Raw genomic sequence first — 25,788 nt, 5'->3', positions numbered from 1 at the left:
CCTCCTGCCAGCACCTGTGGTCTCAGCTCCAGCTTCAGGCCCAGAATACAGAGGTCCACCTCAGGCCTAATCGCGGACAGGTTCCAGGGCTCAAGTTACCCCGTGGTTCTGGGCAATGCCATTTAGACCTCTCTAGTGAGGTCCTGCTCTTCAGATTCATGAAGCAGCGGTGAGGAGCGTAGGGCGGTGACTAGCAAAGCCCCGCCCCACCGCTCCGAGGGCTGCCCTGCCCCTAGGTCTCCGCGTGTCCCCCGCCCTCCAAGCGGCGCGCCATTTACCTGCTTGCAGACTGGGGGAGGCGGGGCGGGAACCGGGTGCGCGCCCGTCCCCGGAGCAGCGCTGTCAGTCATCGCTGCTGCGCGCCAGCGAGGACGAGCCTCCGGCTCAGGCGCTCTGAGCCTCGCGACCCCGGAACGCAATACCCGGGCCCCAGCGACCCCGAGCCCAGCGTTGGATCCCTTCTACCGGGCTCCCGGGCTCCAGGGCCCCTCTTGGCCTCCGAGCTGCAGCCAGCACCGGTAAGTGATCGTTAGTCGGGACGCGAGAGGCAGCCCTGATGCTTTTGTCTCGGGGCCCCTGCGAGCGGGAGACCCCAGTACGGAGTCTGACTCCCAAGAGGCGAAAGAAAGAAGGGGCGCTCCGTGAGGGCAGCAGAACTCTGTTTCCCCTTCTTCTAGGGCAGGAGTGCCTGGGTCACACCTAATCAGAGGTGCAGGTGGCCCGGCAGGTGGCAGCTAGGCGACCTATGGGACATGACACCCGTCGATGGCCCCGATCTTTCTTAGGAAGGGTGGACGTGAGTATAGACTCAGGTCTACACCAGTGGGGACTGGAAGTCTGGGGGTATACATAGGTGGTTTCCATCTAAGCCTTGGGACTCCGGGGTCGCTGAAACTCGTGAGGCCTAGGCGTGATGAGGGGAGGTGGGGGAGGAGTTTAGGGGGAGGAGGTGACCTGTGTCTAGAGAGACCGCCCCCAGCTACGGAGAGGGGTCCAATGGGCTCTGAGACACACTAGGGGTCTATCCAAGCCTGTGGTGCCTGCCGATCACACACCTGCTGCCCAGCGGGCGATCCATGCCCTGCCCTTCCCCCACGAGGAGAAGCAGTTTCCCTTTGAGCAGAGGGCGGCGACAGGCACTTGTCCAGGCTTCCGCCTTTGGGGCCTGTCTCAGGCTCCTAGGCCCTTGGGCGCCGCGCGCAGCCCCCAACCCACCTGCGGCCACCTGCTGGCATTGGTCCTGAGTCCAGCCTGACCCGATCTTCCCGCTGTAACTTGATCTCCTGGTCTTGCTAACTCGCGGGGTCCCAGTGGTTCGGGAAGGGGGGGGGGGGGCGGCGGCAATCCTCCTGTTCTGCTATGTTTTGTTGTAAACTCTGGTTTTTAGGACATGTGCTTACCGCGCGAGTACCCCATTTAGGATTTTGAGGTGATAGTCCGGCCTCCTGGTTTGGAAGGTAGAGTAGTAGACTTGGACAAGGGTTTGGTTCTCCGAGGATCAGATCTGACTCCTTGCTGTTTGTCAGCAGGACAGCTGCTGAACCACACAACATACTAGAGTAGATCTGAGCCTGGTGGTGGTGGTGCACGCCTGTAATCCCAGCACTCTGGGAGGCAGAGGCAGGCGGATTTCTGAGTTCGAGGCCAGCCTGGTCTACAGAGTGTGTTCCAGGACAGCCAGGGCTATACAGAGAAACCCTGTCTCAGAAAAGAGAGAGAGAGAGAGAGAGAGAGAGAGAGAGAGAGAGAGAGAGAGAGAGAGAGAGAGAGAGAGAAGTGGATCTGTGTGTTGGGGGAAGTCTTGGAACGTAGGGCGAGAGAAGAAACATCAGGCAAGCATCTCTGCCTGCTCACACACATACAACTAGAACGGCCTTTTCAGAGGAAGGCAACCCTAGGGAGGTCTCATTTAAGACCTATGGTTTTGAAGAGTCTGTCTAGCTAAGTTCAAAGGACCACCCACTCACTACTCAAGACTCTCCCAAATAGAGCTTACCCTGCCAACACCTGGATGCCAGGCCAGAACATCTGAGAACCAGAGACCTGTAGTGCACTCTCAGACAACTGTACAGGTGCACACCAGTCCAGCCTGTGCAGCCATCCCAGCTAGATTCTCGGAAATCCGAGAGAGAAAATACAGTTTAAAATAATCACAAACCTGAGATGCAATGCTAAGGATTTAACTGTTCTGAAGTGACTGCTTTTGATCAACTTTTTTCTTTTTTTGTTTTAAACCTAGTGTGTTCAAATCCATTTTGTAAATCCATTTACAAAATTAGCCTTTCTAGATGTGGAGTGTCGGTTCTTTGTGGAAATGGTGTGTGCGACTTAAAAAAAGACAGATGTGTGAACACCAAAAAAGAACATAGCCCCATCTTCCAGTGTAGACTGATTCTGGAGTGCTGAAGCTCATTTTGTTTCCTCTTTGTGTTCTTTATGATTTTAATCTTTACATTTATTTATTTCCGTGGATGTGTGGGTGACCCTGTATAGAGGTCAGAGGATGATTTGCAAGGAGTAGGCTCTCCTTCCACAATGTGGGTTTCTGGGATCAAATTCAGGTCCTTAGCCTTGGTGACAAGTGCTTTACCCACTGACCCATCTCACCAGGCCCCTTTCCAGGTTCTTTCAAACAAGGTCAGTCAGCAGCTGCCTTCCCGGGTAGCAGGTGGCAGCACTGATCTCACACTAAACCCAGGGCTCCCTGCTGAGAGCTGTTAACTACTGCATTTACATCTCAACGGCCTTGGCTGAGAGAGCTCCATTCTCTTTCATTACATTAGTTGCCTCTTGGGGCACTTAAAGACTCAAGTAAGGTGCTTCTGTGGGATTGCCACCTGGCCCCATGTGGCCTTCCATGGCCACTTGAAGGTGCCCCCTTCCTATCTTCTTGAGTATCCACCACTCAGAGCTAGAGAGCTGGTTCTGTAGTTGAAGACGTCCTACTGCTCTTGGAGAGGATGTAGCTCAGTTCCCAGCACCCACATAAGTTGTATCACAACTGCTTGCAACTCCACCATAATCTGGACTCTGAGAACATAAGTGCTCACAATAAGCACATACCCTCACACAGACATACACACATTACCAAAAAACAAAAATGTAAGCCCAGCACTAGTGAATGCCTATTAAAACATCCAGTTTCCATCTCCAGGTGACCCAACCTTGTTGATATCCCTTGCGTGGTTTCCATTGCTGTGAATAAAGAAGAAAAGCAAGCATCTGTGTGGTTCAGCATTACATTAAAAAGCCACGGCTTTGCAGAGAGGGGCTCTCGCCGGTCCCTTTGAGTGTACTAAAGGAAGTATGGGAGGGAGTGGTCACACACTGGAAAAGCCCCTGTACCTATCGAGCAGAAATGAAGAACTGTTAGAATGTTTCCCAGAAAGGCTCTAACTTTGTTGAAATTTGTGCTGGGAAGACTGTAGCCAAGAAACAAAGTCAGTAGAAGCCTGTTAGCCATCCAATTTAATCCTTTTGGAGGCAGCCGCTCCAACATGTGAGAGCCCGCTACACAGAACAGACTGACAAAGAGGTATCGGGGACTCCCAGGAGCACCCCCGGGACTCCCAGGAGCACCCCGGGACTCCCAGGAGCACCCCGGGGACTCCCAGGAGCACCCCAGGCTTCTCAGCATGAGCTTTCTTCTCCGACCGCTTCTGCAGGCTGCTCAGAACACGTTGGCTATTCTGAAGCCATCAGGACATCTCCCCACTCAGGAGATTTAAAGATGTGGTTCTGAAGGTTCTTTTGTTCTGGGCTTTGTAAGCAAAACTGAGAGGCTCTGGGGGCAGTATTATAAAAATGAGAGAGGAGGGAAGAGGGGGGGAAGGAGAGAGGAAGAAAAAGAAGAAAAGAAAATCAGTGGGCTGTGCTGTAGCTCAGTTGGTAGAGCACTTGCTTAGCATGCACAAGGTCCTGGGTTCGATCCCCAGCAGCCTGTTACTCCAACACTTGGGAAATGAAGGCAGGAAGATCAGAGTTCAAGGTTAGCCTCTGTTACATAGAGAGTTTCACGCCAGCTGAATAACATGAGGCACAAGAACAGTCTCCAATAAACATTAAAATTAAAAAAAAAGATGTCTGAAGAATGAAATCAACATTTCTGGGACATGTGACACTAGATGTGTGGTGTGACTGGACACTCTCTAAGGACTAAGAGATCAATCCCAAATGGATTAATAAGGTATGAAAAGAATGTCAACCAGCTAATCAGGGGGAAAAAACTAAAGCAGCGATAAGATACAGTTTCACATTCCTTATGTCAGTGAGAATTCTCAGGTCCTGACTGTGCCAAGTATGAAGGAAGATGTGGAGAAAGGGCGTGTTAGCAAGCGATAAACACTTTACTGAATGACCTAGAAAAGCTGGTGTTGGATATACCCAAAGCAAGCTCTAACTTTTGGATATCCTGAAGGATATCCAGAATACAGCCCTAACCTCTAACCCCGACCCGACCCTGACCCTGAACCTGACCCTAACCCTAACCTCTAACCCCAACCCCAACCCTGACCCTAACCTAACCTGACTCCAACCTTTGGAATGGTGCATAAGACCATGTCTATTCAGTTGAAACAGTCTGTTAAATTTTTGTGTTTGGGAATAATAGCAGCCCTATTGCAACTGCAAGATAGCATATAGAGAGTTGGGGCTGGCCTGGGCGGGCGTGGCTGTAGCGCTCAGGAGGATAGCGAGTTGGCCACCACTCCCTGGACTACACAGTGAGACTCTGTCAGAAAAGAGGGAGGAGAAGAGAAGGTGGAATGGAGGGAGGGAGGAAGGGGAGAAGAAAGGAAGGAAGAAAGGAAGGGAAGAAGGGAAGAAGGAAGGAAGGAAGGAAGGAAGGAAGGAAGGAAGGAAGGAAGGAAGGAAGGAAGGAAGGAAGGAAGGAAGGAAGGAAGGAGAGAAGGGAAAAGAAGATAACACAGAACTCCCTCTTGCTTGCACCCTCACCTTACCTCCCCAGGGATAACATCTTCCAAACTACAGGACAGAACACAACCAGGAATTTAGCTGTGACACCAACCACTTTGTTCAGACTGCAGGCTTCACTGGTTTTCACCCCAACATCCCTATGCCTGTCTCTGTGTCTGTGCATCTAGCTGTGTCTGTCTCTGTGCGTCTCATGCCTATGTCTGTGTGCTTGTATCTGGGCATGACTGTGTGCTTCGTATCCGTCTCTCTGTGTGAATGTCTGTGATGTCACCATGTAGAACATCTGACTGCTAACACCATCAAGGGTGAACCCCAGTGCCCTCTGTGCAAGCCTCACACTGTTCTTCATAAGTGCGGGCAACTTCCTCCGATCCTTTCCCTCCCTCAGTGCAGGCCTCCAGAATGCTGTTCCTCCATTTCTCTGGTGCTGTCAGCTCTGTACAAGTGCATCAATGTGGCACCTCCTGGGCTCGGCATTTTTCCTCGGTTCCAGTTCCACCAGCACACAGGTGCTTGAGCTCTCATGCCGTGGTTTATTCTGTGTTGTTGCTGTGACCTTCATAGTGCAGAAGCTCCGCCCTGCAGCCTCCCTGAAAGAGTGCTTGGGCCCTTTCAGAATAGAGTTACTGCACACAAAACTGCTATGAGCATCCGCCATTGCTTGTGTGAACATAGCTTTCATACATCTAGGATAAATGGCCAGTGCAGTTGCTGAAGCTTGTGTGAGCACCTGTTTAATTTTATAAGGAATGGGTATCTCATTCCCAGGATGCTGTGACATCCACATGCCACTCAGTGCTGTCTGAAAGGCCGGATCTCACACACAGTCAGGATTGTTGATGTTTTGGGTTTTGTTTGCTATTCTGACATATAAATGGGACCGTCCATGGTGGTTTTGACGGTGTCAAAGATCAAGCTACACACCTGCCATCCACAACTCCTTCAGCAAAAAGGCTGTTTCTTCCCCTCACATTTGAATCAGATGGGTTGTTCCTCTACCCCTACCCGGGAGAGCCCTTCTAGCTCCTTCCTGACAGTTTCACCAGCGTTTTCATCTCAGTGGGATTGCTCAGAGAGAAAGTTTGCTCTAGTCATTATTATGCACATTTTGGGGAATTCCTTTTCCCTTTCAGGGTTGGCAAGTTGGGGATTTTCCCTCCTTTGTTTTGTTTCTGATGTAAAGTCTTAAGCCTTACTCACCTAGCAGAGTGGGACCGACCAGCACTTGGGATGCTGAAGCAGGGGGATATCTGTGAATTCCAGGCCAACCAGAGGTACACAGTGAGACCCTATCTACAAACAAACAAAAACGAAAGAGAAAACAGAAGTCGGAGACTTCCCTACCTGTCTCAGGCCTGGAGTCCCTTTCTGCTTCCCTTTCTCTGTTTCGTTGACGGAGTTTGGTTTCTCCTTTCACACTTTAGTCAGCGATCCATTTTTAGTAACTTTTGTGTAAAGTATGAAGTGTAAGCTGAGGCTTTTTGTTATAGTGCCTTTCAGGTTTAATGAAAGACTATTGGAAAACATGGCTTAGGCAGAGTAGCACATGGCTTTAATCCCAGCATTTATAAGGCAGAGACAGGTGCATCTCTCTAATATTGGCTAGCCTCTTCTTCATAGTCAAGTTCTAGGCTAGCCAGGGCTACACAGTGAAGCCTTGCCTTAGCAGGAAAATAAAAAAACAAACAAACAACGGAAGAAACTGTTTTTGTTTCTTTGTCTTGTCTTTGACTAGACCCTTGAGTGCCATGCTGATTGAGATTGGCAGGACTGGCCCGGGAACAGAGCATTCGGTTTCCTTTGATCCGTTATTTGTATGAACAGGAAGTGTCTGCCCCTTGTTGTGCACAGCCTTCCGGCTTACCCAGGGTGAGGGTTCTCCGTGCTCTCTCTCACAGTGCCTGGTAGCCCAGCAGGTGTGCGGCCCACCTTTGGGAGTGCCAAGAGACGTTTGTCCTTTCAGACTGGAGGAGATGAGGCCTATGTAGAGACTGCCCTGTGGGATTTGCCTCCCACCTGCTCTTCTGACCCACAACTTGGGTCACCTTCCCTCCATATTAGGGGCCATATTGTCATACTCAACTCTGAGCATAGCCCCTGCTCTGATTACATCCCTGTCTTCTGATGAAGAAGAGACCGACCTGCCCATATTGTGTTTCCCTCCTTGGGTTGTCTATAACCACCCACACACCTTTCGCTGGAAATTCTTATTAAGTGCATCACCCTCACCTTTCTCCCTGGCACATTCCTGCACAGTCCTGGAGATATGGCTGGGAATGCATGTGTGCACATGTTTGCGTGTTTGTGTGTGTGTGTGAGTGGGGGTGTACATGCATTACTCATGGGAGGGAAAGGTGTTGGGGTGCCTGTTTGCAGGATGGAGGGCAGTACTGCTGGTTGTTTTTATTTAGATGTCTGAAGACATAGCCTTTGGGTGTCCTGGAGTACAGTGTGAACAGCAGCTGAAACTACTGTCCCAGAAATATCGAGAATACACGCCATATTCTGGAAGTATGCATGATGCACACTGCATCATATGTCACTGTACATGGGGGTGTTTGGGGCTCTGAGCTCTCGGGGGAGATGGTGGGTCTTGATTACATTATCATCTTCACATGTCCAGACCTAGTGCTGCAGAGAGAAAGATTTAAAGCAGATGCTAAAAGCCAGACCTATTTGCTTCCAAACTGCTTGTTGGGAGCTGTTATAGATGGAGAGGTAGAACACAGACATGCAGAGATCAGAATAAGGCCTGAGAGCAGGTAAGTACATTAGATAGATAAAGAAAAGGCAGGCAGGCAGGCAGGCAGGCAGACAGACAGACAGATAATAGATAGATAGATAGATAGATAGATCATACATTCATACATACATACATACATACATACATACATACATACATACCAAAGCAGACAGATAGCAGAGAGATGGATAGGTAGGTAGAAATAGATGATTGATAGATAATATAAAGAGAGTGAATAATAGAATATAGACGATAGATGATAGATAATAGATATATAATGCATGCATACACACACACACACACACACTGATACCTCACTGAGCCCCAGGTCTTCAGGACTTCATTGACTGATCCTTCCCACACATGCAGGGTTTGTGACACTTCACTCCACATTCAGAGTTTTGCATCTTTCTATTGAACTAACTTAAGTCTGGGGGGCCCTGGAGGGGCTGCTGTGAAGCATGAGCCTTCTCTGGAGAATAATATTCTGAGTCACTGCCTCTGGAGTCTTCTGCAGGCTGCTAATGTGAGGCGTTCAGAGATTAATTACACCATTTACTAACACAGAGCTCCTGTACTCACGTGGGGGTTACCACCAGGAAAACCCAAAGTCCCTAAAGGTGAAGGTTGTACAGTGATCCTGGCTTTCAGAACAGCAAGGCCTGGCCACTTATTCTATGATAAGGTGGCAGAGAGCTCATGGAACTGACTTAAGCTCTGCTGAGAGTGAAAAACAGACCCGCCGTATGGCTGTGAGTCCCCGCCACAAACTGCACACTGAATCGTCAGAAGCCATAGCTGCCTGTTGGAGGCAGATCCAGAGAATAGGGGTGAGGAACCTAGCCCAGCAGCATCTACAGGCTTTGAAAAGAAAACAGCCCCCATCCGAGGTCTCTGCACTGTGGTGGCTGCAGGCTGCTCCTTGCCCAACATCACAGCCTGTCCCATTGGAACCTGATCACGTGTGTGCAGTCCCCTGGTGTCACAGCTGGTCACAGCTGCACCAGACACCCTCTGGACTGACTTAGTGTTTGAAGCTTCTGTTTTAGCAAGGTCTGGCTGGAGTCCCAGGAGAGCGTGCTCCCCACAGGGATGAGGGGGAAAGTAATTTATTCACAGAAGCCTGCTTTCCCCACAGCTCTGAGTGAACTAACATGCTGACCGAGACACTGGGATTGGGACTTTGCAGAAACACGACGAAGGCAAGTGGTCGTTTTTGAAAGGCACAGTCCCATGTTTGGTGGCTGTAGATCTCCTCCCAGCCCTGTACATAGGGTCTAAGCCTGACCTTGACAATGGCCACCAGTTAGCACATCTGAGGTGACAGCCTCCTGCTCCTTCTGTCCTCCTCTGCCTCACTGGGTCCTGGCATGGAAGGTGTCAGCACACTATGAGGGAAGGCAGCTTTGACTGCTTCGAACACCCAGAACTTCACTTCTCTGCATAGTACTGGCACCTACCTCTGCAACAAGTCTTGTTTCCGCAAGTGCTCCCCGAGGAACAGAGTGTGCGCTGAGGTGCTCCACGTGTGTCTGCGGCCCTCAGCTACTGCTCTCGCCCCACTGTGGAAGGGAGCATGGATCTCACTGCCCCTGGACTTCCTGGTCCTCGTAGCACTTGCCCCTGCTCCTCACAGTACCCAGACTCTGGTCCTCCTACCAAACCCTGCTCCTCACAGTACTCAGACTCAGGTCCCCCTAGTACCAAACCCTGGTCCTCACAGTACCCAGACTCTGGTCTTCCTAGTTTGATTTCATTCGCTCTTCTTTTCTTTCATTGGATGGAGCACTTGCTATATACTATCACAGTTCAGGGTGCTGGGACGCCTCAGTGCTAAAGCTAGGCTCTTGGCTGTCTTCCCACCAAGGCGATGAGAGAGCAAAGGCCCCGGGTCTTATCATAGAGAGCTAGCACCGCGGTCGGGCTGGGGAACACTGGGGGCTGGGTGTTTGCAGGGCCTGTGGGGGCACACCCTGGCTTGGCGCACTCGCTGAGTCCTACAGAACACTCAAGGTCTCAATGAAGCTGTCTAGAGCAGCTTGCTGGGTCCTCAGGGTCTGGGAGGGGCGGAGCTCAGGGGCGGAGCTCAGGGGCGGAGCTCAGGGGCGGAGCTCAGGGCAGCCTAGCCCCGAGGCAGGCTGGAAAGCACACACGTGTTCTTTCTGCCTCTATTTCACCTCTCTGCTTCCTTGGCTGCCTCTGCCCTGCTCACTTGGCAGACACCGTGACATTGACGGTTATTGTCTCTCACCTTGGGCTTGGCCCCCAGCGTCATGAATCCAGTGTCAGCAGCTGACACCATGCAGACAACTTTGCTGACACCTCCTCAGGAAATGCTGTGCTTCTAAAGATACCCCTGTCCCTGAGCATTTGCAGGAAGTTCACACCTATCCCCACAGAATTCAGAGCGCGGTGTAGGCGGTGGGAGCTCTGCCTTCCAAACCCAGTCTCCATGTCCTGGGAAGAAAACGGAACCACACTCAGAGAGACCAGGGGACTACCAGTGACAGGAACAGGTAGAATTCAGGCCTCTGGCTCCGTTTCCTCCTGCTCCACCACATACCTCTTTAAGTAGATTCTTCTGCCTTTAAAGCACACACACACACACACACACACACACACCACTTGGGTTTTATGACCAGGATCAAAGAGCACAAACAGATTTTGTAATTTGGAGAGAGGCATGATCACAGTTTACCAGGCAGAAGGCAGGACTGACCAGTCACCTACCAAAGTGTTTGCATTTCTTACATATATGACAATTTCCGTTGCTATGTATGACAGACATTTCTAGTGATCTTGATTTCATTAGAGCAATAAGATCATAGACCCCCAGTCTCCTGACACTTGGGTCTTCAAATGGAACCTCATCTTTTTAGACCCAAAGGCATTATCTAAACCTCATGTGGCATACAGAAAATGCTTGAAGCTCAGACCCAAGGGGCAAGCTTCTCACACCCATGCTGTGCCGGTGAGAGGGGCTTTTTCATAACACTCCATGGCCTTGTTAACTATTCAGTTAAACCCATTTTTCAATAACTATTTGAAAAGGCATCTGATTTCAAGGCACATTCTTAGAATGTTTCCTTAAGGGACCAAAAAGATGACTCAGCAGTTAAAAGCACTGTCTGCTCTTCCAGAGGACTGGGGTTCAATTCCAAGCCCCATACAGTGCTTCCTAACTCCAGTCCTGGGGAATTCAAGTCCTGGGGAATTCAACATCTCTTCTGTAGTCCCCTGGCACCAGACACTCACATAGTACCCAAACATTCAAGTAAGCAAACACTCATGCAATGGAATCAATTTTAAAAGAATAACAAAAAAATGTTTCCTTATTTGTTGACATCTTGTGATCCCCTCCCCCCTCTCTCCGCAGTAAAGGAAAGGTCAGAGCTCCCTTCCTTAGCTGGTCTAAGACTGGCACCCATCCAGAACCCTCTTTCTGTAACACCAGGTCATACAGACAGTCTGAACGCTTGAACAAAATCTCCGAAGGCAGCGTTCTGCACAGAGTCAGGAGTGGGGCCCAGGTGGGCCACAGGACACTTCTGCCTAGCTTTGCCTGGGACTGCTATGTGTCAGTGATACTCAGTGTCACCAAATCTCACATATGTTCATGCCTAAAACATCTAGGTTGCATAAGAAAGAACCTTTCTGGGAGTTCAGGCAATCCAGCACATGGTGAGTGAGGTTAAGGGAGTGCCCACCCAGACTCCTCTGCGTTGTGTGTTACTGTCCCTTCCTCTAAAGGCCACTGCCACTTGCTGTATTGTGTGTGTGTGTGTGTGTGTGTGTGTGTGTGTGTGAGAGAGAGAGAGAGAGAGAGAGTGTGTCGCCAGAGGTCATTGAGTGTGTCCCTCCATCTCTATTCTCTCATGTTTGGAGACCGAGTCCCTCCGTGAACATGAAGCTCACCACCTCCGCGGGACTGGCTAGCCCCAAGCATCAGGGCGCACTCCCATCTTTGCATACCCAGCATTGGGATTACAGGTTTGCAGCACCACACCTAGCTTTTTAAACCGATTCTGGGGCTCCAAACTCAGACTCCCATGTTTGTGCAATAAGCCCTTTACCCCCTGAGCTGTCTCCCCAGCCCACTCACAGAACTCTATCATTCTGTCATGTCTTAGGAAGACTAGCTCACTAATAAATTGCATGCCTTTGTGAAAAGGAAGGGCTCTTAGGAGACGGGCTAAGCCATTTCTCCGAGGTCACCATGGGTTGACGGCTTCTTATTGCATTCCTTTCCCTGATTATGATCTGAAAGGCTCTGGAAAGTTCCAGAGAGTCCTAGAAGGAAGTTATTCAGTAAAAATGCTACCTGTGCCTGTAAGGACATGGCACCCATTAGAAGATGGGCTCCAGGCCAGGTCTCCCAGGAGACTCTGGTGACATCACAGCATGGCAAAGACCAGCAACCCTGGGATGCTGTCATCTTATAGAGAAGGCAAGTTTGTGTTCATTACTGCCCAAACTGTAGGTCGCCTGAGGTCACCTGCAAACTGTGACCAGTACATGAGCCAGCATATGGCTTCCTTCAAAAGTCATGCTAAGACCCAAGTTGTCACATTGAGGAGTCTAATCTGGAGGAGGGCAAGTAACACAAACATAGTTCTCTTGGTTGTCACTGGTACTCCATGCCCGGGGTGTGTGTAACTTCTGTAATTAGCATGTTGTGCTTCCGTCATGCCAGGTTTGTCATAGCAATGGTGTGACTACCCACCATTTTGGGAGGGAGATGCCTAAAGATAAAGTTGGAGCTGGCACGGAGGCGAGATCCTGAACCGGGCGCCTCATTCATGCCCATGCATTACCAGCACTCCATGGGGCACCCCCAGGAAGTGGAGTGTGCTGCCTGGGCCTTGGCAGATAAGGAGTTAACAGGCGCTATGTCCTGGCGAAGGTGGGACCCAAAGGGTGCTGCCCTAACATGCCTGTTCCTAGAGCCTCAGGTGCTTCCTCTCCAGTACTATCCCAACCAGGGTGGGGCAGGTGTGCAGTGCATGCTTGAGATACAAAACATACCTGTGACCAGCCTCACGGAAGTCAGCAGGCTGGGACACTTCTTCCTCATGACCAGTTGAGACAAACATGACTTAGGAACCAGCAGAGATGGCATTGTAAGGGTGCATCACTGCAGATACCTCGGTGAGTCGTCCTTCCCAGGAGTCAGGCCCCCAGGGGTGTGCTGCCCCCGCCCGTCTGGTCTCACGGACCTAGCAGCTTCCTCGTGACCCTGTTATTTTTCTCTTGGAGAGTTCCATATCTTCCCATAGAAGCTGCCAAAGCTGAGCAGCCTTCTAACCTCATAGACAGACAGAAATCTCAAGCTGGAGTCTGTGGAGGAGGCTCAGGAAGTGAAGTGTGTGCTTGCCTCACAGCCGTAAAAGCCTGAGTTCTGTCTCCAGAGCCCATGGGTAGGTGGTGTGCACCATAGGTAGGTGTCTCCAGCACTGAGGAGACGGAGACAGGCAGATCCTTAGGGCTCACTGAAGAGTCAGACCAGCCTAACCCCTGAGCCTCAGGTCCCAGGGAGAGATCCAGTCTCTCCAAAAGCCAGGCGGGGAGGACCTGAAGAGTGAGGTCTGAAGATGACTTCCGATCCCCACACAGATGCATGACCGTCCGCACGCACTTGTACATTTGCACTCCTGCACATGCATGTGTGCACATAGGCACATAGACCGTTAGCTGACCCAGCCTGAGCTGGAGGGAACTGCTGTGCAGTCTCTAATGAGCTCCATCATATGAAGTCGGCAGCCTCAGGACCGGAAGTCTGCCATTCATTCTGGTGAGAGTTCTCCAGAATCAGCTAATGCTCTTAAGTGATAGACTCAAGGGATGAAAGCGAAATCAGCTTTCCACAGGTTCCATTTTTCTGCAGTTCTGGAACATTCCCCTAAAGTGGATTTCAATAACCTTCAGACAGCATTCTGGGCTGTAGACATGCTTAGAACTAACAAGTCTCCAAAAATAAATAAATAAATAATAAATAAATAAAATAAAATAAAAAATAAAAAAGACAGGCTTGCAATGAGCAGACACTCCAAAGCAGAAATTTCCAGGTCCGGAAGAAGAGACCCAGAAGAGAAGCCATCACTGAGACATATCCTTGACTGGGAGGATGTAGGAAGAGGATGGAATAGAGTCACAGAGGAAGCAGCTTGGTCCCAAGTGCATACATACCAGAGAGAGAGAGAGAGAGAGAGAGAGAAAGAGAGAGAGAAACAGACAGAGGCAGACAGAGACAGACAGACAGACAGAGACAGACACACACAGAGATACACAAACACACACACACACACACAGAGAGAGAGAGAGAGAGAGAGAGAGAGAGCATAGGATGGTGGGGGAGAGCTAGAACCAGCCAGAGAGGCAGGAAGGGGACCTGCCCTGTCTGCTGCTTCCCAGTGACAAACAATGCCACATTCTGCTGTGGAGGAGACCCTAGTCCAAAGAGCCAGAGACAGGGTAGGGTAGGTAAGGAGGAAGATTCAGGGAGAGAGGAGCCAATTGTTCCCAACAGGGTGGAAGTGTTAAGACAGGAACACAAGGCCATTTAGCCCTTAATGAGTGCGGGTTCCTGACTCTCACACAACTGAGGTGTGGTGTGTGTGCCGGACTGAATGAGGATGCCCGTGAGCTAACATCCAGCTGCTACTTCTTGGCTAAAGTAAGTTTACCTTCTGAAGTTCCCCCTCCTGCAACTGTGAATCAGTCCATGTCCATCCTGTGGTGTGTGTGTGTGTGTGTGTGTGTGTGTGTGTGTGTGTACGTGTGCATGCATGTCTGGGGGGGTATAGTATATCTGTGAGTGTATGTCCACATGTTCTGAGTGTATATAGATTATGTCTGTATATGTCTGTGTGTAAATGTATGAATGCATGTCTTTTTGAGTGTGTATCTGTGTGTATGTGCATGTATGGATGTATGGATGTCTTTGTATATGTGCATCTGCATGTGTGACTGCATGCCTGTGTGTGCATGCATGCATACATGTGCTGTTTAGCTGCCATTTTGGTGATGTAGCTTGGTAGCTGTTTGTGCGTTCTAAGCACAGGCTGTTACAAGAATGTTGGCGATGGAGCAATGATTTCATGAGTGCTGACAAAAGAGTGAGGCAGAGGAGAGGGGTGAGATGCAGAAAGGAGACAAAGACAGAGTGAGGCGGGTCAGAGAGGGCTCGGGCACCAAGGCCTAAGCCTGGCCACTCAGCATCTGTCCCCTTGAGATCTTTTTATTTCATGGCCCCTACTCTATTGGGTATCCTCCCTATTTTTCTTTAAACACCGAGGAAGCAGAGCCACCCACTCCTCCCACATGAGGCTTTCTGTGGCCACATTCTGGGCGGAGTTTATTTTATCTGCAGGAGGACCCAGCATGTTAAATGAGGCAACTGACTTAGTCCAGGTCACAATGTCAGTCTGTGACCCTGGGGGTTCCTGGGAGAACTAGGAGTCTCTATGTAAGAGGCCATGTGCATGCTGAACCCAGCACACAGGAACTCAGTACACAGGAAGAGGTCTTGCCGCTGCAGACTCTAGCAGGAAGCCTCCTGCCCTTCTGAAATAGTCCCTCTCCAAGTTATATTTCCTTTAATCATTTCTGGGACATTAGCTTCCATTTTCAACTAAACTCTACCCAGGTTTTCTTCAAAGAACTCTTCTGACCCATGAAGTCTACACTATCCTTTCCTTTAGTGGACTTCTTCCAGATTGGGTGTCTGTCTCCTCCCAAGCACCACAGCATTCCTATGTGCGTGTCACAGTTCCACCATTGATGCTAAGAATGGTCTCTAAGAACATATGGTCTAGGGATAAAAAGCAGAACCACTGGGCAACGCAGATATCTAAAGTACAAAGGCTGGTAACCATGAACTAGTGATAAAATTCACGGGCTGGCTGTTGAGAATGAGGTTTCAAGGACTTGAAAAGGCAGAGAAGGGAACCCCTCTAGGAGGATTTTAAGCTTTTGCCAGTGTTTACTCTCCCTTTTCCTCAGTCACAGTTACTGGGATAGTTTTATAAAACCCGTCTCAATCGACATGCTTTGGGAGAGAGAATCCGGTGCGTGTTACAGTCTACAAATACAGAAAGATTTGTTTACTTGGTGACTCATTGAGACACAGAACAAATACTTTATAAGTGTTTGCTGAAAGCAGAAAGCCCTTGCCTGGACATGACCACATGAAACTGCAAGGGATTCTGGGAAATGGTCTCCACTTGGGCTGTTTTGTTGGCAGATAACCACAGGTGTGATTCTGTCTTAAAGAATAAGGAAAGGGTTGGGGCTGGGAGGTCTCTTCTATGCATATATAGCAAGAGCTATTATTCTCTCTCTTTCCATATATATTTAATTTTTGTGCATGTATGTTTATATGTGTGCATGCATGTACACATGTGGCCAACAGAAGACAGCTTTCAGGAATTTGTTCTCTTCTTCTACACTGTAGATCTCAGGGATGGGATTCAGATCCTCCAGCTTGGTGGCCAGTGCCATTTATCCACTGAGCTAGTTTGATGGCCCCAGGATCGGCTCTGTAAAAACACTCACAAAAGCAACTTTCTTAGGTATCCTAAGAGTGCTCTTTCATAGCACACATGGGGCAACTCCTTCCTGTAGAGCTGGACTGACAGTCTGTCTGCATTGCAACTCTTCATCGAGTGAGAAAGTGTGGAACTCAAGCAAGGCAAAGGCTTGGGCCAGGCACATCCAGACATTTCAGAGGCATGAGTCATGGTTTGTTGACCCGTTATCTGCAGGAAGAAAGGCAGATTCCTCAGGAATTTAGTGTTAAGTGAGATAAAATGAACTGCTAATCCTCAGACCCGCCATCCATCTTCCTTTATATGCCCTCGCCTCTACACCATCAATGATGCACGAAACCCTCAAAAGTCACTTCCAAGTTTTGAGCCTGACGTAAGTAGAAAGATCACCGCTCGCTCCCTCACTCTCCTGAGTGTCACTTCCTGAGCCGTGCACTAAGAAGAGGCTGGTGAGGCTAGTGCTGTGAAGTTTCTCAGTTTCAAAGGTTTCCGGAAACTCGAGGGATAGAGCATACTGTGGCAAAAAATAATCCCCATAGCTCCATGGAAACGCCTATTTTGGGACCGCTTTCTTGAACATGAACTCAGAAAAAAAGAAAAACACATTTTGTAATCAACAGCATGTCATTTAATATGAGAGAGGGAGGGGAGAGAGAGAGAGAGAGAGAGCGAGAGCGAGAGCCAAAAGCACTTGAAATCCGCAAAATAGTACAGTTACCATTTATGTCCAGTGATACACAAAACACCTCCCTCCCTCAGCTGGTCCAAGTACAGCCTACAAATGCAAACCCCTGATAAGCAGTGGACACAGCAATACACAAAAGCAGCTCCTGGCCTTTGTATATTTGATATCTGGACAGCAACTGTGGTCACTCTTTCACCGGAGCAGCTTTTGAGAGCAAGAGAAGGTGGCACAGATGCCGGTCTACTGGCTGTCTACTACTGTCTCTCAAAAAACAAAAAAAACCCAAAACAACAACAACAAAAAACCAACCTTCAGTGAGGTTTGCACAGAGTCTGCTTTGCTGCTATGCTATGCTTGTGTTAATCTAAGAGCTTTGAAGAGAAAGAACACAAACCCAGATTATGGCCAAATTAATTAAGGCAGGCAATTAATTACAGCAAGTTTGTTTATTGTGTATACGGGCTATCTCTCTCTAAAGGCGGGGTTCAAGAGATCAACGTTGGAAATGAGAAAGGTGAGAGGTTTTATGGTTCAGGAGTAGGGGGCTTCCAAGTATGGTATTTGGCTGGTAAATGGGTAGGGTTACAGGAGCATAGCAAGGTGGTCATAATAAAGTAGTGGTAAGAACCTTTTGAATCATGAACATAATTGTTGTTTCCTGGGAGAGGCAGTATGGAACCATTTGTAGTTAAGGTTACAGGTGGGGTACAGCTCAATCCTTGAGAAACAGAGATTTAATCATTAACAGGAATGAACCTAGTTTGCCTTGATTATAAGATGACTTTTAAGCCCAAGTTGGAGGCAGGCTGATTAACAATCACGCTGTTATTTCAGAAGCACCCTATGCACATTTGTGTAATACCCACAGGTCCCTTGAGGTTAGGTGGTTGTTTTTGCTGTCTCTCTTTCCCCACCGCCCCACCCAGGGCTCTCAGTGGCTCTCCCCCCTGCCCTTTCCTTCACTTGGCTGTGGAGTCTGCGTCTTGGCTGATGGTGTTACATAGGGCCAGGGCTTCACAGTGCATGGGCATTTCGGCCATTTGCCCTTCCGTTGGCCTTGGCAGTTTGAACGGAGGCGCTTGCAGCTGCAAGAGGTCAGGTCTCCGCCTCAGCAGTATGTTAAAAGTGGAGAGGAGACGCTGTCTCCTCAGCTGCTGGAGGGGAGGCCTGAACACAGGGAGGGTGGGGGTCAGACAGGAACAATCTACCCCTCCAACGTCCTTACCCTGACCCCAGCCTGACCACCCCTACTGCTCCCAGGTTTCCTGGTCGCCCCAAGGCAGGATGAGAACTAGATCCCTTCAACAGCCTAAGAAACTGAAGCGCAAAGGAATGGAGCCTCACCCAAGGTCACCCTCCCAAGGCTCCATCAGTCCCGGATCGCACTTGTCCTGTTTGCCCTTCAGAAAGTTCAAACCCCTTGCAAAAACACCGGTGAGAAATTACTGAGGAGCCAGGGACCTGAGTCACTGATCCTTCTACAGATGGCCAGGGACCCCCTTCCAGGGGCTCCTCCAGTGTGACTTTTGGGAGTACATAATTAGAAATAGAAATCACAGTAAAGATTGGGTTGCCCCCTACCACATCGGGGTAACTAACTGTCCCCGAGAGTTTGCTTCAGGCCCCACTCAAGACAGCCTTAGGACAGACACTATCCAAGACTTCCCAGAGTCCTGCGGGCTGAGAAGCTGACCAGTGGAGAAGAATGTCACAGTCTCATGGCGTGTGGATGTCTCTCTCATCCCAGTCCTCCACTTCATCCAGAATGTCATTAGTTTTCCGGGGGCAGCCCGCCCATCCACCAGGCTTATCCAGGGGCAGCCCGCCCGTCCACCAGGCTTATCCAGGGGCAGCCCGCCCATCCACCAGGCTTATCCAGGGGCAGCCTGCGCGTCCACCAGGCTTATCCAGGGGCAGCCCGCCCATCCACCAGGCTTATCCAGGGGCAGCCTGCGCGTCCACCAGGCTTATCCAGGGGCAGCCCGCCCGTCCACCAGGCTTATCCAGGGGCAGCCCGCCCGTCCACCAGGCTTATCCAGGGGCAGCCCGCCCATCCACCAGGGGTCCTCCAGAGACTATGCTGCCACCATGTATTCTGTCTTGCTCCAATACTTAGATTCACTGCAAAACTGAACCAAAAATAAGGCTGACTGCAGACAAAGGCGTCTCTTCGCAGCTGTACTCTGGTAGCAGCTGGTGGTTCAAGTTCCCAGTCTCCTAGCAGGGCCTAAAGGCAATCAGGGGATTTAACAAGGCTAACTGTCTGTCATCCTGGCCAGAACACAAAGGACCTGCAAGCTTCTTTGTTACCCTCGCTCTAAGCAAGGACACAGTCCCAGAGGGCTAGCCTCAGGAGGCCCTGGACACCTGTGGTCATTTGCCTTTCTTCTGCCTCTTCATTTGTCCTACACAGAAGGCTAGGTCACATCGAACCAGTTTTATTTATTGTTGCTATTTTAAAGGCAGGTTCTTACAATGTAGCCCTGGCTTTCCTGGAACTTAACTACGTAGACCTAGGCAGGCCTCAGGCTCTCAGAAGTCTGCTTGGTGATTTTGTTATTGCAGTCGTGGTTATGTCTGGCACCCTTGGGATTTTGAAATACCGATGGAAATTATCACCCTGGGTATCCGCATGGAGTCTTGCTGCGAAGTCTGATGACGCATTGGTTTAGTGGAACATCTAAGCTTGAGGGGCCTGGATCAAACCAGTTCCTCTTTGTCCAGGATACTTAGGTGTGGGGGAGGGGCTGATAACTAAAATCTGGTTCCCTAGTTGTTTCTTGATTGGGTCAATAAAGATGGCAGAAGCTAATTGCTGGGTGAAGAGAATAAGTTGGGTTTTCCAGGTCCCAGGAGGGAGAGGAAGGGACAAGGAGAGATTTGGGGATTCAGACCAGGCTGTGCAGGGAGAGGAAGTAGCAGACATGTAACTCTCAGGGACCCATAGTTTGCAACTTCCATAGGAGGCTAAGGAGGATGGGGCAAGAAATGGAAGGCTCATTCTTTCAGTCTTTTCCTCTCCACTCGTTTTAAGTCCTCAACCCCTCAAACCTCCCAACTCCCGTTGGCAGGGATGTTTCAGAAAAGTTGTGTCAGTTGAAATCAAGAACAAGACATTGATAGACATTGATAAATGGGTGCTGAAGTCACCTACCTAGGAAGCTTTGTCCTTTTCAGATCACACGCACCGAACACAGAGGTCACCCTGTACTTCCTCACTGGTCGTCACTGTCAGTACTTTATCTTGTTTTTTAATTGAATATAGTCTTCATTTACATTGCCAATGGTAAAACCTTTCCCGATAGCCCCCCTCCTCTAAGACCTCCAACCCCTCCCCCTCTTCCTTCCCCCTGCCTCCATGTAGATGCCCCTCCACTTTTATGGATGACAAGAAGTGCATACCAAAAGGAGCATACCATGGTTGTCTCTGGAGGGGCCCTGCCAGAGCCTTACAAATACAGAGGCAGATGCTAGCAAGCAACTATTGGACTGGGCATGGGGTCCCCCCCCCCCAATGGAGGAGCTGGAGGATGGTCCAGAGGAGCTGAAGGGGTTTACAGCCCCATGGGAAGAACAATGATTTTGGCCACCCAGATACCCCCAAGACTCCCAGGGACTGAACCATCAACCAGGGGACTTTATCTTTTATTCGGCCAGAGCATGGTGGCTGCTTCCATTGAAGTGGCCTCAAGTGAGCCCTTTAAAACTCAGACCCATCTATCCACACCCTTTCCATACGCACAGCAGAAAACAGGAGTGGCTTCCCCTTTGCACTGGGCTGTTGCCACCACACAAATGCGTCCTGTACCCAGAGGGGATGGCCACCCTATGGGCAGAATCACAGAACAAGTTCTTGGTGCTGTTTTCAGTTGTACATTAAGCAAAGCTTTATCCCATAATTTGGAGAGAGTGTCTGAGGGGCCCACAGAGATGGGTTGTATTGTACAGGTGAGAGAACAGAGATGGAGAACAACCTTTTCTTAGTGACCATCCTGTAAGACGTAGTCAGAGAGCTGGGCAACTCACATCAGGATGCTTGTGTTGTGGTTTTTAAGGATTAAAGAATTTGGGGCGCTGCACTGTTAAACCATGTGGAATCTGCAGAGTTTGGGAATCTGTCCTGTGCTGGTTGGTTTTATATGTCAACTTGACACCAGTTAGAGTCATCAGAAAGAAAGGAGCCTCCATTAGGGAAATACCTCCATGAGATCCAGCTCTAAGGCATTTTCTCAATTAATGATCAATGGGGAAGGGCCAGCCCATGGCTGGCAGAACCATCCCTGGGCTGGTGGTATTCCTGGATTCTATAAGAAAGTAGACTGAGCAAGTCAGATGAAGCAGGCTAGTAAGCAGCATCCCTCCATGGCTTCTGCATCAGCCCCTTCCTCCAGTTCCAGCCCTGCTTGAGTTCCTGTCCTGACTTCCTCTAGGGATGCACTGTGATCTGGAAGTATGAACGAAATAAACCCTTTCCTCCCCAACTTACTTGGTCATGGTTATGGTCATGATGTTCTGCAATAGGGCATATGCTGTTCTTTCTCTTTCCCCAAAGGTTAGACAATGGCTGCTTTTAGGCTGGAAGACTGGAACCCCAGTCTAGTGACTCCATATCAGTTAATCCAGGTGTGGGTCCACTGAGAGGGAGACCTGTGCCCAGACATCTCTTCTTTCCCCCTTCTTCTTCCTCATTTCCCCTTCCTCTTCTTCTTCTTCCACCGTTGTTGTTGTTGTTGCTTTTAGGGGTTTTCTCTTTTGTTTTGTACTTTTGAAAAGAAATCCACATGGCCCATTAACCCTGCCTGGCTTTGAACTAGCTAAATAGCTAAGGGTGGCCTTGAACTGCTGATCTACTGCCTCCACGTCACAAGTGCTGAGATTACAAAGTATGAGAACTACTCATGTTTAGTCTTCTTTAGTTACCGAAGTGCTCCAGGTGTGTGGGAGATGGAAAATTGGGTGTTGGGCTCCTCATGTCCATGAACTGAGTGAGTTTTAAAGAGCAAAATGTGCCTTTTACTGGGGTGCGCTGTGTCATGCTCTGTTCCTACTTTAAAGCTCAAAGGTGCTTGCAAGACTCCTTTCCTTACGTTTCCTGGGTTTGATAGGGAAGCGAGTTCTTGAGTGCTCACATCTTTAAATGACCCTAAACTAATTTCCTGGAAAAATCAGATCACAGACTGAACAAGTGTTCAGTATGGAAGGATTGATTAATCATGTCCAGAACTTGTTTTGTTGGGAATGGCTTTGGCCAAATTCTTTAGCTCTGTGTATCTTTTGGAAAAGAATAGTGTGTGTTTATTGCTAAGACTGGGGCTAGGAAATGAAAATGAGGAGAACATGCTTGTCTTTATCCAACTTTATCTTCCCTGCAAATTCTGCACATTCCTTGGATAGTTGTGTGAGAAACAGCAGTGCTCTGGCCTTGGCCACCCATGACGGCCAACCTCTCCAGGAGGAGGCATGGACATCTGTCCATCACCTTCCATTTGGAAAATTATACAGAACATTTTCTGACATCTCAGCTCCTCTTCCCCACCCAGAGTTAGAGCATCTATGTTGGATGGTTGGTGGGGTCTTGAGTGGGCAGACAACTTTATAGATGATCACACACTCAAAAGCTGGTCACTGAGCAGAGTTGGACTCTTGCTGCTTTCTAGATCTTTCCCTGAGAGCCCAGGAACAATATTTGTTGGCAACTGTTGGATTTGTCTCTTTAATTCTCAGGGACTACTGTGTACCATGGGATTGATTCCTCAGCTGACACTTTCTCTTCTCTTCTAGCTCTTGAACACTCCATTGGGTTGCCATGGGAAACCACTCTGGAAAGCGAGAATTATCTGCTGAGAAGGCCAGTAAGGTAAGGCTCGGCTAAGGCCAACTCTCTGGCCCCGAGACTTTAGTTTAACCAGAGACAGAGAGGAGCTTTAAGGAAAACAAGTCCTGAATGGCTGGGTGGAGGCTGGGTCCTTGCTGTTGTTATTAGATATTGTTTTCCTTTATTCCGGAGGATTGCCTCTCGGTGGATGTTTCATGGCCTGGGAAGCAAATGAAGTGGGAGAGGGATGGCTTGGCACACGGTGAGAAGGAAAGAAAGAGGGACATGGGGGAGAGGAGAAGGCTCCACCTGTGATCCACTGGACTGGTCCTAGATTCAGTGTTCTCCGGAGAACAGAGCCTGTAGGTCCCTTTGCTCTCTTGAAAGCTTTTGTCATTCAACGCTCCTTGTTTGTCATAGTATTCCCAAACTTCACTCTCTACTTAACCCCTCTTCCGAAGCTATGATCCCCAGTCCTAATCCACAAGGAACCCTCGTTCCCTGCGTTAGCACACCTCCCTGCTCGGTAGAGGAAGGCCCTGGCTTTGGGGTGGGAAGCTGAACCTGGGTCTCAGGTGTGGTCAAAGGGTGACAAGCAGGTGGGCTGTTTCCACTGCTGGTGCGGTCAGACCTCTGCCTGCTGAGGTCAGCTGTGGGAAATGCAGGGAGATTCGGGTCTTTCCCCCATGGAATCTGCAACATCTCTCCTGGTTCTCACCCACAGTCTTGCTCTGCCCTGTCTCTACCTCTCGGAGTCCCCCCAGCAGGTCCACATACAGATGCTCAGCTGTGATATGCAAGGCTCCTTCCTCTACAGCATATCCCACACTTGCATGACCCAGGTTTCCCCTAGAATTTGGGTTATCCACTTAACCTTCAGAACCTCATACTGCCCGTGACACACAGGTTGATGACAGCCCAGCCACAGGCTGGTAGGTTATTGGTTTTCAGTTCTGTCCCTTCCCCATGCCTTCTGCAATTTGTCACAGAATGTTTGGAAAGCACAGAGAGCAAGGAAATAAATAAATAGATAAATAAATAAATAAACATAAATAAATAAGTGAATAATTTAGAAAGCATCCCCCTCCCTCCAGCAGAGCTATACACACCAGCTTCCTCTCCCTCGTGGGTTTCTCTGCACAGTCTTTCCCAGTGGGGTCTGACCACTGGTGTTACTGTTATATTCTGAGTGTCTCCACACCCAGCATCTTCACATGGACCCTACATGACCATTTTGCCTAAGTTTTTGTCCACTCTCTGTCACTAAAGAATCATTTCTGATCATGGAAAAATATAGTCTTAGTTACTTTCTTAAATTGTGATAAAATATTTTAACAAAGCAACTTATGGAAGCCAGTGTTCACTTGGGACACGGCTCCAGAGGGATACGAGTCCAGCATGGTAAGGAAGTGTACCTGTAAGCACCCCCAGGCATGTCAGCAGGAACTGGATGCTGGAAGCTCACATCTTGAACCAAAGCATGGAGCAGAAAATGTACTGGAAATGGTGTTGATCCTTTAAACTCTCAAAGCTTGCCCCCAGTGACAAGCCTCCTCCAGTGACAAGCCTCCCCTAGTGACAATCCTCCTCCAGTGACAAGCCTCCCCTAGTGACAATCCTCCCCCAGTGACAATCCTCCCCCAGTGACAAGCCTCCCCCAGTGACAAGCCTCCCCCAGTGACAATCCTCCCCCAGTGACAAGTCTCCCCCAGTGGCAAGTCTTCCCCAGTGACAATCCTTCCCCAGTGACAAGCCTCCCCAGTGACAATCCTCCCCAGTGACAATCCTCCCCAGTGACAAGCCTCCCCAGTGACAATCCTCCCCCAGTGACATGCCTCCCCCAGTGACATGCCTCCCCCAGTGACAAGTCTTCCCCAGTGACAAGTCTCCCCCAGAGACAATCCTTCCCTAGTGACAAGCCTCCCCAGTGACAAGCCTCCCCCAGTGACAAGCCTCCCCAGTGACAATCCTCCCCCAGTGACAATCCTCCCCCAGTGACAATCCTCCCCCAGTGACAAGTCTCCCCCAGTGACAATCCTTCCCCAGTGACAATCCTCCTCAGTGACAATCCTCCCCCAGTGACAATCCTCCCCCAGTGACAAGTCTCCCCCAGTGACAAGTCTCCCCCAGTGACAAGCCTCCCCAGTGACAATCCTCCCCCAGTGACATGCCTCCCCCAGTGACAATCCTCCCCCAGTGACAATCCTCCCCCAGGGACAATCCTTCCCCAGTGACAAGCCTCCCCAGTGACAATCCTCCCCCAGTGACAATACTCCCCCAGTGACAATATTCCCCCAGTGACATGCCTCCCCCAGTGACATGTCTCCCCCAGTGACATGCCTCCCCCAGTGACATGCCTCCTCCAGTGACAAGCCTCCCCCAGTGACAAGCCTCCTGCAGTGACATGCCTCCTCCAGTGACAAGCCTCCCCCAATGACATGTCTCCCCCAGTGACAAGCCTCCCGCAGTGACAAGCCTCATCTGACTTCATCCAAACAGCACCACCACCCGGGGACCAAGTGTTCCTTCAATGCCTGTGTGGAGGCAGGGTCATTCTGTAGCAAACTATCACATACACCCAGGGTAATAGCTTTCTGAGCACCCACCCCATCCCACCACCCCCATCCCACCGCCACCTAGCACATAAAGGAGGAAAAACTGCTCAAATTCTTTTTCATCGATCTTGTGCCCAACATAACAGTGTGCCTACTCACTATGGACAAAAGATGATGTGTGACCCTCACACAGAAACACTTTTCAAAAGTCTACTGCCCCTTTGCTGTGGACTGGATAGCATTTATTTTATAACAACAAGCAGTAAGGCCTCTTTGTCTGACTCCAGGTGAGATTCAGCTTTCCACATCAGCCAGGAAGACAATCACACTCAACTTTCTAGCTCATCTCCCTCAGGGCCAGGGGGCTGAGGAGCTTTGTGCTTTCCAAGCTAGGACTTCACCTGAAAGTGTGAAGCTGGATTATCCTGCTTCTTCTTTTTTTATTCGATATATTCTTTATTTACATTTCAAGTGATTTCCCCTTTCCTGGATCCCCCCTCCCGAAAGTC

The 25,788-nt window shown here is 49.7% G+C and overlaps 1 protein-coding gene and 1 non-coding gene across 7 annotated transcripts in view; both read left to right on the top strand.

Moving 5' to 3' along the window:
- Window positions 1-237: 237 nt before the first annotated feature.
- Mbp (myelin basic protein) overlaps window positions 238-25,788 on the top strand; it is a 108,132-nt gene continuing 82,581 nt past the window's right edge. For 2 of the 6 annotated variants that reach the window (XM_052201370.1, XM_052201369.1), the window contains exons 1-2: window positions 238-518; window positions 22,691-22,766. In XM_052201370.1, the coding sequence (XP_052057330.1) occupies window positions 22,716-22,766 (51 nt within the window). In that variant the 5' untranslated portion in view covers window positions 238-518; window positions 22,691-22,715. The remainder of the gene's footprint in view (window positions 519-22,690; window positions 22,767-25,788) is intronic. The other 4 variants (XM_052201373.1, XM_052201374.1, XM_052201371.1 and 1 more) reach the window with 4 other exon arrangements.
- Trnaa-agc (transfer RNA alanine (anticodon AGC)) lies at window positions 3,868-3,941 on the top strand. The gene has a single exon. It is a non-coding gene; the product is annotated as a tRNA-Ala (tRNA).

Source organism: Apodemus sylvaticus, chromosome 13 (assembly GCF_947179515.1).
Source record: "Apodemus sylvaticus chromosome 13, mApoSyl1.1, whole genome shotgun sequence".
In the NCBI taxonomy this organism is placed as follows: domain Eukaryota; kingdom Metazoa; phylum Chordata; class Mammalia; order Rodentia; family Muridae; genus Apodemus; species Apodemus sylvaticus.
Note: the sequence above shows the minus strand (reverse complement) of the source record. Positions and strands in the feature narration are given on the sequence as shown.